At 40.9% G+C, this 16,233-nt stretch overlaps 2 protein-coding genes across 6 annotated transcripts; one reads left to right on the top strand and one right to left on the bottom strand.

Annotated features, from left to right (window-relative positions):
- Nucleotides 1-1,069: 1,069 nt before the first annotated feature.
- On the top strand, nt 1,070-6,894 carry LOC127616850 (UDP-N-acetylglucosamine/UDP-glucose/GDP-mannose transporter-like). 3 transcript variants are annotated; one of them, XM_052088652.1, is made up of 13 exons: nt 1,071-1,364; nt 2,481-2,514; nt 2,607-2,693; nt 2,801-2,868; nt 3,501-3,576; nt 3,662-3,726; nt 4,448-4,550; nt 5,062-5,154; nt 5,436-5,503; nt 5,579-5,657; nt 5,727-5,809; nt 6,278-6,330; nt 6,412-6,894. In XM_052088652.1, exons 1-13 carry the CDS (start codon nt 1,180-1,182, stop codon nt 6,420-6,422), a joined length of 1,005 nt encoding a protein of 334 aa, XP_051944612.1. In that variant the 5' UTR covers nt 1,071-1,179; the 3' UTR covers nt 6,423-6,894. The 3 variants fall into 3 exon arrangements, with proteins under 3 accessions (XP_051944614.1, XP_051944612.1, XP_051944613.1); XM_052088653.1 differs by having other exon boundaries at nt 1,073-1,364; nt 3,501-3,572; nt 3,658-3,726; XM_052088654.1 differs by lacking the exons at nt 3,501-3,576; nt 3,662-3,726 and having other exon boundaries at nt 1,070-1,364.
- Nucleotides 6,895-6,903: 9 nt separating this feature from the next.
- mier1b (mesoderm induction early response 1b, transcriptional regulator) lies at nt 6,904-14,989 on the bottom strand. 3 transcript variants are annotated; one of them, XM_052088641.1, is made up of 13 exons: nt 14,860-14,989; nt 14,163-14,187; nt 13,109-13,257; nt 12,843-13,022; nt 11,864-11,993; nt 11,716-11,783; nt 11,040-11,112; nt 10,812-10,963; nt 10,601-10,682; nt 10,417-10,511; nt 9,891-10,018; nt 9,186-9,313; nt 6,904-8,020 (listed from the first exon to the last, which is right to left on the bottom strand). In XM_052088641.1, exons 1-13 carry the CDS (start codon nt 14,866-14,868, stop codon nt 7,719-7,721), a joined length of 1,521 nt encoding a protein of 506 aa, XP_051944601.1. In that variant the 5' UTR covers nt 14,869-14,989; the 3' UTR covers nt 6,904-7,718. The 3 variants fall into 3 exon arrangements, with proteins under 3 accessions (XP_051944601.1, XP_051944602.1, XP_051944603.1); XM_052088642.1 differs by having other exon boundaries at nt 9,891-9,937; XM_052088643.1 differs by lacking the exon at nt 14,860-14,989 and adding an exon at nt 14,290-14,853.
- Between the last annotated feature and the right edge of the window lie 1,244 nt (nt 14,990-16,233).

Below are 16,233 nucleotides of genomic sequence, written 5' to 3'. Positions count from 1 at the left end.
CTCTACCCCAGAATAGCCCAACAACATGGCAACGTTTCTCAAAATATAGACTTAAAAAAAACTTCTATCTCTGTTGTGTTTCCGAAATAAGGAGGCACACACTAATTGCATACTTAATAGTACATAAACGATTTACGAATATTTAAAAAAAGAAAAAATGGTGCATGAATTATGAACTCCTGAGTCAATATGTTTTTATTTAATTGTTCTTAGGCCATCAAACAAATATTCTTATACTCGTGTACTTTGTGTGCCTAAGCACACAACACGAACTGGTACAATATTGACGTGAGAATGGACTAAAGTGTTTTTTATAATAAGTCCTGAACAATTATTTCATTGTATGCTTTAAAATATCGTGGAATACTGTCTTACATCATAACATTGTAAGACTATATTTAGTCCGAAATAAGAAGACACAACTGCAAAGTTTAAACTCAAAATATTAAGTGTTGGCGGCTTGGCCATCGCAAATTTCGGCCACTGCTATGTTTCACCGCTTAACGTCCCGTCTCCAATTTTTGAACACATACCATGAAAACCATACCATAAAAAAGAAATTACTAGATTATAAAAACACAGTTATCTATCTTTATTTATGGTTACATTCATTTTTATTACTGCGATCATTTGTACTGGCCGTGTGAAGCTATGCCGTTGTCTTCCTGCGTGAATTTATTTAGTGAAATGAATGACGTGTTTTAAAGGCAAGATCTCCTTTTATTTGTAAACGAAATTAACAAGAAGGTTTGCTGGAGATGAATATGTTGTGATGAACCACTGCAACAAATCATTTTTCGGAAGCAGCCATGTTCGTTGTTGACGTTCGGCTGCCCAAAACGCTTTGGGGCTGGACTGGGACAAACCAAGTGGGATAAATCCGATTTCCCACCTTCCTCTGAAGCAGCTTTAATATTGTATGGCTACTGGCAGATATGTTAATATTTGTGAAAACCTGATTGTTGCCATTTTTGTATGCTGTACGTTGGTAAGCAAGGGATTTTAACAAGTTTCTCTGTGGTCTGAAAGAGGAGACATTTCGTCACCTCATCATTTCCGCTTTCGTCACAGACAGCCTCGGTTCGACTGTCTACTGCGCATGTCCACTAGTTCGCGCAGCTCTCCACTTCAACTACAACTGCGGCAGCCCTCGAGCGGTAACGCTACGCGAGTGAAACAATGACAGAGCTGCAGAAACGTCGACGAAGGTTGTCACTTGAAGCTGAAGGAACATCCCGACGAGCCGACAATGACAGTTTGGGCGACAGCACAGCGGTGCTTCCCAAACTGATGGCTGCAGGTTTTTATGGAGTCAGTTCCTTTCTCATTGTCGTTGTTAACAAAAGTGTCCTGAGCAGCTACAGGTAAAGTACAAAGTACAAGAGTAAATAATTGCCTCAATGTGCACTACATTTGCTCCCAAACAAAAAGTTTGTTTGAGGAAGAATATTTGAGTGCATAAATTATAAGGGCATAGTGCATGGCAGACACCTCCTGTACCTTTTAAAGTTTGGGGCAAATGTGCAAGGTAAACTAGGAAAAATAAAATGATGCAAACCTCCAGGTAAAAGTTAATTTACGAATTCGTTCAAATTTTCTAATTGTATTGTTTGTCATTAAATGAATTACAGTTAACCAACAACACAATAAACTACATTGTTAAATGTATCTTTACATTTTATTATTATGATACATTTATGATTCCTGTATGGACAGAATATATTAATTTATCTCTCGACATACAGTATATATACTGGAGAGAGAGACATACAGAGAGAAAGAGAGCAAGAAAGTCGTTTACAAAAGTAAAAGCAAATGTTTTATTTTGACTTAACAGAAAAATGGTCAACAGCAAATTTTAATCAGGAACGACTTTGTATCCCTCAACATATTTTTGACACCGATTTAAAGCATGTTTTTACTTTTTTCCCGAGCACATCATGTTTTTGAGATCTTTTACATTATATTGTATATATATTGTTATGGCAATCCTTCGAATGATGTTTCTGTGAGGTTGGGCAATTGTAGCTTTTCTCAACAGGAAAAAAATGAGGAATCCGATGTTAAATGTAAACAATGAATCAGGAATTTCTCTCGATAGTACATCAAAACGAGTGGGCAAAGGAAATAATAAACGGCAAAAAAAAACCACACACACAAAATAGACTTAAAATGGTTAGTTAGACAGAACTGAGCAGTTTGAAAATTGCTCTACCTGTGCCACACCCCTTTATCCACCTTTTCCCCATTTTCCCCAGGCTGCCCATAGCCACTCCCAAATCAAAGTCCAAAACCTGTCAATCAACCATGTTCAATCAATCAGTTCAACCAAAATAACAATGATCATTGTAAATAAGAGTTATTATTGTCATTAAATCAAAACAATCTAATCACGTGCTACACCTGTAACCTGATAACATGATAAGCTGTCCACTGTAGCAACCGCTGTCCATGAAAGGATTGATATTAATTTATTCCAGATTTCCCTCATCAACATGTGTTGGAATTGGACAAGTGAGTACCTCCCGTGCATCTTCTGGTCATGTGACCAGCCTTGTTTATTATTTTGCCACGCTCGTATTATTGTTTGGGGTTTTTTTGGGCAGATGCTGGCTACAGTGGTGGTTCTAAGGGTTAGCAAAATGTTGGGTGTCATTTCCTTTCCAGATATGGACTCAAGTATCCCACGTAAGGTGAGGTGTAAATACTGAATTGCGGCAGGGTGTAGTTGTGTGTTCAATGGAAATGGGTTGTAGCCAATGAAAGACTCAACGAATGCAACCTGTTTTTGTCCCTGCAGATCTTTCCACTGCCTCTACTCCATGCTGGGAATCAGATATCCGGACTGTTTGGGACTCAGCGACTTAAGTTTGTTTCTAAGAATTAGACTCAGTTTCCACCAAGCTGTACAGTTTTGTTCTGTTGAAACAGGGACAGGGTTGAAATAAGTCGTCTGTCTAATTTGACAAAGTAACAAGTACAAGTTTTGTATTCAGATATATAGAGTAAAAAGTCATCAGGAAACTAAATACTAGGGATAGGCGAGCACCGCTACTACGTATCGGTATCGGGCCGATAACAGCCTTTTTTTTAAGGTATCGGGTACTCGTGGAGTATCTCGATACCAGCTCCCTAAAATTAAAGGTTATAAATAAATGAATAAATAAACAATCTGACATCAAGAAAGTTTGACACATCGGCGAACTCTCATTTGCATCCAAAAGGTCACATTTTTTTTGGCCTTCGTGCAATTTTATTTATCAAATGTACTCGAGAGCTTGTTATTAGTACATTCATATTTGGATGTAGAAAAGAATTAAAATAATTTATACAAGTTGCTCGAAAGGCAGCCAGAATTGTTTTGGGTTGCCCATGTCGAACAAATGTTACAAAAATTTAGACTCAGATAATATTAAGAACATTTCTTAGGAATATTATTTTACTTGGAATATTTATGACACCTGGCGGTTTTGATAACACTCTTGTTCTTCCTGCATTAGTTTGCCGATGTTTACAGTTCTGCGAAGGTTCAGCATTCTCCTCACCATGCTGTGTGAAGGCATCTTACTCAGGCAAGTGTCATTCCGTTGCCAATCTTCATTATGTCAGTGCACCGAGTGTTAAGCACACAACATCTACTTTGCCTTTTCTCATCAGAAAGACGTACTCGACGGCAATCAAAACCGCTGTGTTTACTATGATCTTTGGTGCTTCGATCGCCGCCAGGTGAGTTGGCCTAACGCAACGCGTACATGTCCCGTGCTTCACAAACGTGACGACAACTCTCACATTTTTGGGCAATATATTTATCATGCATCTTTTCTTGGGACAACACTGAAGAAATGACGCTTTGCTTCAATGTACAATAGTCAGTCAGACCACATAGGAATCAACGGAGTCGCACTACCACCGAGCAGTGTGGTATTTAAAGGTAACAACTGCTCAACTTATGAGTGGACAGAATGACACCGCACCCAAGCAGCTCCATTGCTAGCAGGAATTATTCATGATGGAGCATTTTATGAAATGTTACTGGTTCATTGTTGTATTTATTTGGAGTGTACAATCAATTAAAACATAAGAGAAGAGAAGATAACCATTATTTGTCCCACACTGGAGAAATTTACAGCCTCCAGCAGCAAGAATCAACTTATGAGACAGATAACTCAAACTTTTACGGCAGCAAGTCAGACATTTAACAAAATCAAGTACTGCAAAACTTTAGCTAGCTACCAAGTAGCCTCAGGAAAGGTAGCTTAAGTTACAGATTTTTGGACAGTATTGGCTGGCTGTTGAGTTATTATGAAGGGACAGTAAATTTATGACAAAATTGAATGAAATATCGCAAGGATAAGTGGTTTGGAAAATGGGTGGATGAATTTGCCAAACGTGAGGAGTATTATTCAATTGGGAAATACTGACCGTGTTTGGTCTGTGTGCTTGCTAGCGCCGACCTATCGTTTGACCTTGAGGGCTACACTTTCATAATGCTGAACAATGTGCTGACAGCAGCCAGCGGTGCTTACATGAAGCAGAAACTGGATGCGAAGGTGAGCACAGCTGCTTACATCATTTCATTTTTTAATTTTTTTGTTTTTCTGGATTGGAAACAGAGTTCTGATAGTTTACGATGTTCATTTTTATTTTGTTTTCAATTTAGCGGGTTTGTTTTTATTAATTAGTATTTGGTACAAGGCTTCCTTTTAGTTTAGGTTTTAGTTTTAGTTTTGTTTTGGTTTTTCTTGAGTATCTGGAGTACTTTTCGAATGCAAGATTAAAAGGGTTGCGTAATACCACCACCGTAATAAACCATTGTTTGACCTTCCTTCTTCTGTATGAACAAAACTGAAATAATACGTTTTAGGAGAACCCCAAAAGCTCATGGATGATATTGACAAAGACGGGGAAAAAATTGCAATAATTATAGTTTGCTTTATTAACGTTTCATTTGGTGTAAAGTGTTTTATATTATTTAATTGACTGAATTTTACTATTTTTTCAATGTAGTTATTTTTTATTTTCATTAACCTTGATTGGAACTCTTTGCTGCTGTTCTTACAGGATCTGGGCAAATTTGGACTTCTCTACTACAACGCTCTCATCATGATTATACCCACTGTGGCTTACGCGTACTACACCGGAGACTTAAAAATGGTGTGGTGGTTGTTGTTTTTGCATTTGTCAGTAGGGGTACGATTAGTCGGGATTCATTTATGGTTTATAAACATCTTAATAGTCATTTTATGAGTCATTGACATAAAATATAATGAGCCATTTTCAATAAGCACATGGTAAAATCTGTATTGCGCAAGCAAAAACATGAAACCACAAGAGACATTTTTTAAAATGTATTTGTTGAAATTAGCGTCTGATTAAAATGTTCTGTTGACCGACTCGTGTTATTACAGAGCTGAGACCTTCCTTGTATGTTTTAGAGTTTGGAGTTTGACGGATGGTCGGACCGGCTATTTGTCTGGCAGTTTTTCCTCTCCTCTGTTATGGGGTAACATTTGACACCAGATTATTAATGGTCTGTGCTTCCAATACTTGTCTAAATTGTCATTTTGTCCCTCGCCAGATTCATTTTAATGTACTCAATCATGCTGTGCACACAGCACAACTCGGCACTCACCACTTCCATTGTGGGCTGCATTAAGGTAAACAAGTTGATCCGGCACGTGTCATCTTTAGAATTGTACAATTGACTGTGGCTGTGGTTGTTGCAGAATATTGTGGTGACCTACGTTGGAATTGTCTTGGGCGGAGACTACATTTTTTCCTGGACTAATTTTATTGGTTTGAATATAAGGTAAGACCACTCACTGTTAATAAGTTAACGCTAGGCTTTTCCATTCAATTCCATTCCATTCCAGTCTTGCAAGTTTTTTTTTAAATCACATGGATAGAACTTGGCAAATAGTAGTTGTGGTAAAGATGTGTTTTGAAATTGTATAAAGGCAAGAGCGCAACACTGGCAGGTTCTTCTGATGTAAAAGTTGCATTTTCATTTTTTAATTTCAGTGAAATGGGGAAACCATTTTTAAAGATGTTTAATTTCTCAGGCAACTTCACATGGTCTATGTATACTGAACCTTGACGTTTTTCACTTTCTGAAACGAGCAACCAAAAATATGAATCTCATTCATATTCTTCTTGACATGGACCTGTTTATCATTTTTGATCGGTGAAAATGGGAACATGTCTTCTTAAATGGACGAGCAGGTTGAGCTGCTGATTTGTATCATTGAGTATTTTGTCATCTTTTGTGTCCCCAAAGCATTGCAGGGAGCCTCGTGTACTCTTTTATCACCTTCACAAGAGAGCAAACAAGTAAGACCGTTTTTTACGTCATTTGCAATGATTACTTCTATGGTTCAGTACACTAATGACATGTTGACATCTTCTAAACAGAAAAGGTGTGAATCACAAGAGGCCTACCTCGAAGAAAGACACCCATCATTTTTTTCCCATCTTTATTACCAAGTGCCTTCAACTTATGATCATATTTTTTAATGACTTCCTGCATTCCGGATGGGTTATACTAACTCGGCGTTATGCTTTACTTTTATGTTGAAGCAGGTCCTAGCATTGTCAATTATAACGAATTGTTTTATATGTATGATGCAGTCGTTTTTTATTCGGGCTCATTTACGGGGGTGGAGCAAAATTTTGAAAATGTGACAAGCTGGGGCAACGAAATGGCCAAACCTAAACAGAGCAAATTAATATGGAGGCAACTTCATCAAAATGGTGGGGCGGTTGGAAGATGTCCCTGGCTCAAATCAAAATGGTGTCGCGTAGCCACAACAATGAAGACTTTCTAAAGTGATGCTTAAACCCAGCAACTTAAAAAAAATTGCTTTGAAATGGAATAAAACTCAAACGAGAAAAAAATGGAATGACTACTTTTAAAATGAAATATATTTCAGGGCCACACAGGCAATGTGCTTCTGAAAGAAAGCACCGAAAGAAAAACGGATGAAGACAATTTTTTCCAAAATGTACCAATGGATATAAGAAATCTATACAAAGCTTAGAAATCACTAACATTCTGACTAGTAAAAAGAAAATGTAAAGCAAAGAAGCCGATTCTGAGAATCCCAAAATACAGCCGTCTTCTTCATGCGTTACAATACAGGACATCACTGATGTCAGCGGCTTGACACAAACAAACCAGTGGTGGTTCATTTCTCCGAGTGAAAATGTCATTCTGCTGCTGTTGCTGCTGCTTCTCAACCACAGAAATGTACAATGAAAGTGCAACTAAAGTGAACGAGCAACATCAGCAGCTTGCCGATGCCGAGTGTGCTTTTACTCCGCCTCCTCATGGCAACTTGAGCACAATGTCGTTTTAAATTCTCTCTGCTGTTCACAAATGTTCAAATGGCTTAAAAAGCAAATACCCATTATAGACTTGTTTTTGTTAAAAAATATAAATATCTTATGTAAAAAAATAATGGGAATCGATTTTTTTTCCTTTGAATACAAATACAAAAGGGGAAATTCTTGGCAAAAATGCTATCAGTCAGTCAAGTAATTACAGACGGTGAGTTAAAAGTTTAGAGCTACATGGACGAGCTCGAGAGACAAGAGGCGTTAGACTCTTCCCCCCCCCCCCCCGCTGGAGGATCAACGGCATTTTTGGTTGACTCTTCACACAGCCAGTCATCAAGTCCTCACTGACCCCTTTCCAACCAAGAAATAGAGCTTCGGACAACTCAGTTCTCCTGCGTTCTGGTCGCTTCCACTTCAGTTTGGGCCAAAGGTTCTGGCTCAATCTTGAACCTCTTGGCCGGCCTGTCATGCGCCACGGCCGTGTCTCTTTGGTCTGCAGGAGGTTCCGGAGAGCCATTTCGCTCGTGACTGGGTGAGCCAGAGTGGCTGCATCCATTGGAGTCTGAGGTGGGAAGGGCGCCATCGCCTGAGGGACCGTTGCACTGAACGGGCTCAGCTTTCACTTGGTTCACTGGGGCAATATGAGTACCGTCTCCTACGTGACTGGAACTGTGGCCGGCAATGCCTGTCAAAAAGAACAACACATTTTGATACTTTGAGCGCGACCGCTTGAGATGTCATCCAACGGAAACCTGGACGAGGAGCGTCAGTTACAGTTCAAAGTGCATGTTGAATTACAAAATGTGTGTCCTTCAAAACCGTGAGTACTGTATAGTCACAAGTGACTGTAGGGATGGAGCACCGACCCCCAATTCAGAGTGATCTTCACCGTACTATCCTGCACTTTATGATACAGGCGAGTATGTCGGCCTATTCATTCGTAGATTTTGAATGATATGCAGGACAAGCGGTATACAGAGAAACTCCTCTACAACGAAACCTACATCTGCTCCCCCTACAACGAAAAATCCCCGTTCCATTATACAAAATATTTTTCTCTGCTCTTGCCTCACGATGAGATTCACTACAATGAAAACAAGCCTTCCGCAAAAGTCTAATCTAACAGCGACCATTACTGCTTTGTTCGAAAACGGCAACAACAACCACCACACTGGTTAACACATGCACTGTAGTCTAGGAAGTATTTATTATTGTTAGTTTCAGACGCAGCAAGAACGTTGCATTGCTAAAATGGGTACAAAACGGACCAATGGATGTCAAGCAGCTAAGACGAGAAGAGCTCTGACGCTGGAAAAGAGGGTAAAAGTGATCAAAAAGAAAGACGGAGGAAGCAAAATATAAGACATCCAAGAAATCGAGAAGTGTTGGGAGGCAAATGAGTAGAAATGACTTTTTAAAACCAACAGACAAAGTGGAGTGATTAATATAAAACAATTATATGTTAATGTTATACAATATCAAATAAGTATATGCTGATATTTATATGCACAGTATTGGAATAAAAATAAAGAGTACACGTATGCGTTTTGTGTGTGCGTTTACATCTGAGATCAAATGCTACAGTGAAAATCCCCCTATTGTGAAAACTTTCTTGCTGCAAACATGATTTTGTTGTAGAGGAGTTTCAATGTAATATCAAAATCTTTGATTCGTGCTGTGCAGCCAGTTTGATGCCATCTTTGAATGGGAGTCCTGATGCAAGGGAGCCGCTTAAAGGAGCAGGGAGAGGGTTTTAAGGAATCAAGGACTCGCTTTAAATCAATCTCATTCAGTAAGCGATTTATAGTACACGGACATTTTGCAATTGGGTGATTTGAAACGGAGCTCACCGTTGTGACCGCTGCTGTCTTCCCTCTCCGAGTGGCTGGCGCTGCTGCTGGACGTGGTGGGAGGGGGCGACGCCGCCCTGCTGGAAGCCACGCTCTCCGTCTCGTCCAATAACCTGTCCATGTAGTCTCTGACGGCACACAGCAGCCAAGGGGCACGTTACACACGGCGTCTCGTCGACTGGCAATGAAGTTGGATGTTGAGTTTTCGTCTCGACAGTGAGACCAGTTTAGGGCTGGTTTCCTACACGGCGCATCTGACGAGTACTTGCAACGCTTTGTTTTTTCTCCATTGGGGGAAATAGATTGAATTCACTTTTCCTACAAAGACCCCACAACAGCAATGGGACAGATGCCGTTTATCTTTGCAGCAGCTGTCACGTTCCATCGGGCAGGATAATGGGAGTGCACAACCATTTTACGATCTCTTCACAGATCATTTTTCACATTCTCTTTATAATGTTTTGTTTGTAGTAATGTTTGTAGTTTGTAATTTGGAGGTGGGGTGAGTAAATTCTTTTGAATTCTAGAATAAGGCTTCAACATCAAATATGGGGCGGGGGAAAAAATGAAGCACTGTGAATATATTGTGGATGCACGGTTTTGGCTCGCTTGTACGTTTGCTCGGGCCTTTGAACCTGATCATCAACATCCACTGTGTGAGTTCATTTACAGAGGGCAGCAGGGGGAAAAAAATAAAACACTTACGTGACACCAGGGTGAAGGTTGTATTTCCTTTTTCCAAGTCTGGTTTGCTGTGCAAAGAAATCATAACGCTCAGACTTCTTCCACATGTAATAAAAGGCCACACATTCTCCTACAGACCGAGTTCTCACCTGAAAGATTTAATGCAGCGGACATGAAACAACCATTATTACCATCGTCAACACAAAATGCACAAGGAGAAACCACAACAAAAGTTCTTGCACAAAATAGCATAGCAAAAAAATAGATAAAATTAATCATTAAAAAGGGAGCAGCAATTCATGTTGTGCTGACCAAATCGATTCAGTGCTTTTACTTTTGATTTAGAAATATGAAGAAACCGGAAAAGGGACACCGGCATTCAGCCTCTTCCCTTTTTGTTCATACCATTGTTGCGTTTCTAATTGTTTTATTTCGTTTCTAATTGGGTTTCAGTTTGTTACGGCGTCTTAGCATGTTTCTTTTGTACTTTCAAAGAAGTGACATCGTTTGCACGAGCAGAAAGAAGACGTTTGTTCAATTCCCTTACCTTGTTGGCCTGTATTAAATGAAAGTCTTTCCCATAGGTTTTGAGTCCTTGTTCAAAATTTCGACATTCCTCTTCAGTCCAGACAGAAAGCTCCTCTGTGAAGACGACGACAGCGTTAACCTTCAAATGTGCAACTTGTAAGGTGTACAAGTGCCCATCGTCTTCGTTTCAGGCGAGGGCCTACCTCGGGCTGCTTTTACATTAAACCGAAGTCTTCTTAAAGCTTCCTCAGTGTCAAAGTCACATTTCACAAGTTCATATAATGCCTGGAGAGAAAAAGGTTTTAAATTTACCGCATCAAAAAAAATGGAAGCCATGGTGATGATGTTTCTATTTAAAAAAGAAAAAAACATCACCCTTTTGGCAAACAAAGGCTGGCGCTGTGCAGGTCTCACCTGTTCATTGTCCTTGATGTGGGATCCTTCAGGGATGGCGTCGACTCCCTTCTCTTCTCCCGTACGTCTTGATGCCTCGTTCAAGAACGCCACCACTTTGTTTTCGGGTAGACACTCGGGGTTCCACAAGAGTTGGTCATCATTTTCATAAACTGCTCAGCAAATTAGGAGAAAGGAGCGAGGGTCATAACTCAGCGCACTCCGATCACCTTTTGCATTGCATTTTACCTTTTTCGTTGTCTTTATATTTACATAAGCCAGTGGGGGTTTCCGCCTGATACATCGAGCCCACCATAATCTCCTGTTGGAATTTGAGACAAGATTATAAATAAATAACAGAATAAAATACGGATCGTCTGAGGGATACAATTTCAGGGCACTAGGACAGGGCACTAGGACATGAAATGTGGTCCTGGTACCCGCAGCGGCGGGTACCAGGACCACATTTCATCTATGACTGCTTCAAACAACAACGTGTATGCAGAAAAAGTGGTTAAGATTACACGACTGTCTGTGTCTTATGTGTTGTGTTGTATTATTTTGTCATTTTATGTTAACTGCTCTGTTGATGGTGGTGCGGGCACCCGCAGCGGCTCTTCTCTCTCCAGTGGTTGAAAGAAATTTCTTCTGTGCTGCATGTTGCACATAGAGCAGTCGACTTAACCTTGAATGGGTAGCCCCTGGGGGCCTGTTCTTAAAATAGTTTGAATAGAAATCAGTCTTTTTACATAGCCGCTACACCATCCTTGGATTACAGTGGAACCTCTTGAGTGAAATGGCTGTGGTATGTACCGATTCATCTGATGGAGCTTTGTGACTCTGAATCTGATGATGTGTTTATAAAAATCGAGCAGTACGAAACCCGGGAGGGGTCATCACATCAGTCAAGACAAATTATCAATACCTTTTTCCAGTCTTCAGATGGAACATAATCTTCATCCTCTTCGGACTCCTCCTCTGCATCGTTATTACCTGACACATAGCGTCACAGCGTTTTATTCTCTGGACAGCAAGCGATTCCTTTGAAGAGCAGGAGATGAGATGCCACATACTTTCAAAATACTTGTGTTTCTGTGGACGAATAAGTTCTGATGTGCCCAGGCCCCGAACGGAACGTGTGCGGACCTCCGTGGTCAGCGGGGCCTCGTCTTCCTGTGCCGTCGAGCTCTTTACGCCTTCATCCTGAAAAGCGCACACGAGGTCAGTTTCTTTCACAGTATATTCAAGGAAGTGACCAACACAGTGAAGTGAGGCTACATTCAAGTCTTGCCTGCGGTTTTAAAACGGCACGGTCCCAAAATGATTGGGTCAGATCATTATTTCCTTCATTCATTCATCTTCCGAACCGCTTTTATCCTCACTAGGGTTGTGGGGGGTGCTGGAGCCTGTCCCAGCCGTCTTCGGGCAGTAGGCGGGGGACACCCTGAGCCAGTTGCCAGCCAATTGTAGGGCACACAGAAACGAACAACCATTCGCGCTCACACCCACACCTAGGGACAATTTGGAGTGTTCAATCAGCCTGCCATGCATGTTTTTGGAATGTGAGAGGAAACCGGAGGACCCGGAGAAAACCCACGCAAGCACGGGGAGAACATGCAAACTCCACACAGGGAGGCCAGAGCTGGAATTGAACCCGGTACCTCTGCACTGTGAAGTCGACGTGCTAACCACTCGACTACCGGGCCGCCCAGATCATTATTTATTTGCTACAAATAATGTATCGTCGTCGATCTATCTATGACGGGAGGTGGCACGCGGACCAATCAAATGCTCTTGCACTAAATGGCAGAAGCCATGTAATTACCTCTAACTTGAAGGTTACAGCCGTTTCATGACGCTGTCTAAGTTGTTTTCTTTTTTTAAACAGTTATCCTCATAAATGTAATGACTGACTTCTTTGACCTGATATGGTGTGAAAAGATTTGGCAAAAGTCTACAGTTTTCTTTAGCGCACGTACTGCCTGATAACATTTTGCTGCAAAAAAAAAAAAAATGCTCCGTTGCCCAGATGCTCTAGGCATATCAACAAACCTCGTTTCTTTTGAGCTCGCCAGTGCCTCTGCTGCTTTCGTCATTGTCCAGCTCATCATCCTCATCCTCTTCATCGTCCTCTTCTTCCTGTTCTTCATCCTCCTCTTCATCCTCATCTACTGGCGAAGCGCCCCCATAACCATAAAGATTCAGGAGCTCGTGAATGGGCATTTCTCCTTCCTAACAAGAGTGGGAAGTCAGAACCTTGCATGTGAGATACCAGGAGTTTAAAAAAAAAAAAAGGTACAAACAATCTGCACACTTACACGTGCAAGATCTTCAATCTCATTGGCGTTGGCCTCATCAGCTGCCTCCAACATTTCCTCCTCTTCCATTGTGCGCTCATCGTCAAAGTCATGGACAAGCATGTCCGCTGATGGGTCGAAGTCATGGTCAGTGGAACCCGCTGAGCCCCCTTAGGAGGCAAGAGGGAGACAGTTATTTCTTAATAAGCCAAGAAACAACAGAAAAATTACAGTATCAGCTTCGGTGCTTTCTTCCATGAGGAAATTTCCAATAACATTTTTGCTTTCATGTTTACTTTCAATTTAACTTGACTCTCTACATTTAAGTCGTATCAGTCCATCCATGTTCTCCGATGCTTTTTGTCAATCGGGTCATGGATAATTATACCAACAAATTCAAAAGGTAAGGAAACATTGTCCAGAGTTTATTGTTTTATTATGTCTGCAGTGCATGAGTTCCAATATTTTTCCCATAATGTCAGCGGATGTGCATGTGCAAGTCATTAGCCGGTGGCATCATGGGAAAAAGAGGTGCTATATGGATATTATGTATTGTAGACATAATAAAGCCATAAATGGCCCCCAAAATGTTTATTTACTTAATATTCAAACATACTAGTATAATGTAAAGCAAATGCAAATGCAAAAATAAAAAAAAAAACACGACTTGCGCATGCGCAGGTCAATACCCCGTGGTATGTGGGGGGATGCTACATTAGCCTACGAGAATGTTCAAATGTATTTGGAAGTAGGTTCGAACGTATTTGCAAAAAGGTACCCGCAAAAATACAAACGTATTTATTTGCAAGTACGTATTTAAATATGCTCGAACATATTTGTTAGTTTAAAAAAAAAGATCGAGATAGGCAGTTCCACGTTTCCCTGGGAAAGCGAGAAATTCGAATCGAGCTCATTGAAAAAAAAGCCTGCATCCGTTCATCACTCATGCGCTCAATCCATTTAGGAATCGCTAACATATAACCACAACCGCTCCACGTTCCTTTTTCTACAATTTGAACTGGGAAAATGCAAATTCAAATAAGAAATGTGATGACGCAAAATGACCGTTACGTACCTGGGCTCGAATTCCCAAGGGAGGACTGCAAAGAAAAAAAACTACTAAGCATCAAGAGAAATTACACCAGCATTTTAAAAACAATTAATACGGAGTCTTTTCCCAAACGAAAGAACAGTAAACCCACAAAAAGAGCGCCTGCCACTGAGCGGTCCGTGAAGACTGTCACTACTTCCTGCTGGTAATTTAAATCGGACTTTACAGACGTAAAAACACAGTCGTATTTGTGGCAGAACTTCGGCGCACGGTCCGCATGCGTTTCCTCAACTAAATTGTTGTGCAACTGCAACTTGTGCGCCAATTCGATTTAAATAGCAAGCTAACATTTTCAAATTACCCAAAAAACAAAACAAAACACAAAAACAAAGGCAGACGAAATCGCAACTAAAACACACATTAACACGACACCCCGGCCGGTAATAAATGTGGTCCGAATATTTAATCTGGGAAAAAAATGTATTGTTTCTGAACAAAACCGCAAAGTCGCTAACGCCGCAGCTAATGCTAGCCAAATCCGAAGTTTACTAAACATGCTAATACAAGAACAAATTATAACTATATAGGAAAGTAAGCAAATCGCCGGGGGTTCGTGCGTTTATTTATGTACAAAATACATGACGAATATAAGCGGCTGAAAGCATTAGCTTTGGATCGACATATTTTTGTATTTTTCCGACTATTTACTTCACTTTCTTACCTCCGCCATGTTTGCAATCCTGCAGGGGTCACGCGAGTACCCGGATGGAGAGCCCCGCCCACCTGAACTCCACAACGACGAACGTCGTTCGTTTGTCGAGTGACTGCTGTTCGGTTGCTTGCGTGGAGACTCTACGCGTCATATTCTTGTCACAAAGGAAACAATGACCTTAATTTGCTGTAAATGTTAGAATCTACTGCGTATTTGATAGAAATGCTCAATTTTAACTGACCAATATTAATTTCGGATTCATAGCTGCTCTAAACCAACATGAAACTCACTGCAGCTCTGGCTGTGTTTACATTATCCGATTACTAGCATAATGTATCATAACATGGTGTCATAATTCATTAACACACCATTCCAAGTAATACAACATGAAGTGGGATATTCAATTATCCTTACTAAACAATGGATGTCCAAATCTTATCTACTGCGGGCCAAAAGCAGGCAAAAAATGGATGGAAGATGGGGGCCACTGTAGCTTGTGTTAATGAACCGTACAAAAACAAAACAAAACCCTTCACTATGTATGAGCTGTGGCCTAGCCCAGTGGGCAAAAGACAGACTTACACCCAAGATTGTTCATCCTCATGAGTCAATCACAGGGCACATACTATTTATACAGAAAATGTATACAGCAGTTGATTCAGTTTTTCATGTTTCCTGAAAAAATTGAAAAACGATGCCACTCAACCATCACTGAGCAAGAACTGACGTCTGCACAGAAGTCCAGCGATTGTACAGCTAACCCATGACAATATGAAAATTCCTCCTGAATTTCAATACAAATTATATTGGAATTCATTCATTCATTCATTCATCTTCCTAACCGCTTGATCCTCACTAGGGTCGCGGGGGTGCTGGAGCCTATCCCAGCTGTCTCCGGGCAGTAGGCGGGGGACACCCTGAATCGGTTGCCAACCAATCGCAGGGCACACAGAGACGAACAACCGTCCACGCTCACACTCACACCTAGGGACAATTCAGAGTGTTCAATCAGCCTGCCATGCATATTTTTGGAATGTGGGAGGAAACCGGAGTACCCGGAGAAAGCCCACGCAGGCCCGGGGAGAACATGCAAACTCCACACAGGGAGGCCGGAGCTGGAATCGAACCCGGTACCTCTGCACTGTGAAGCCGACGTGCTAATCACTGGACTACCGGGCCGCCCCTATTGGAATTCAGAAGTCATTAAAAAAAAGACAACCAAGTAAATTGGTAGGTTACGAAAAGATTTGGTGGGGGGGGGTTGATTTGAATAATAATTGAAGAAAAATTGCACTTCTAATCCGTATTTTTTCCACAAAAGGAAAAGAACAAGTGCATTTAGTAAGAAAGATAATGTTGACACTTTTTTTTGCTTTAGTGGGC

The sequence above is a fragment of the Hippocampus zosterae genome, chromosome 15, assembly GCF_025434085.1.
Source record: "Hippocampus zosterae strain Florida chromosome 15, ASM2543408v3, whole genome shotgun sequence".
Lineage (NCBI taxonomy): Eukaryota > Metazoa > Chordata > Actinopteri > Syngnathiformes > Syngnathidae > Hippocampus > Hippocampus zosterae.
Note: the sequence above shows the minus strand (reverse complement) of the source record. Positions and strands in the feature narration are given on the sequence as shown.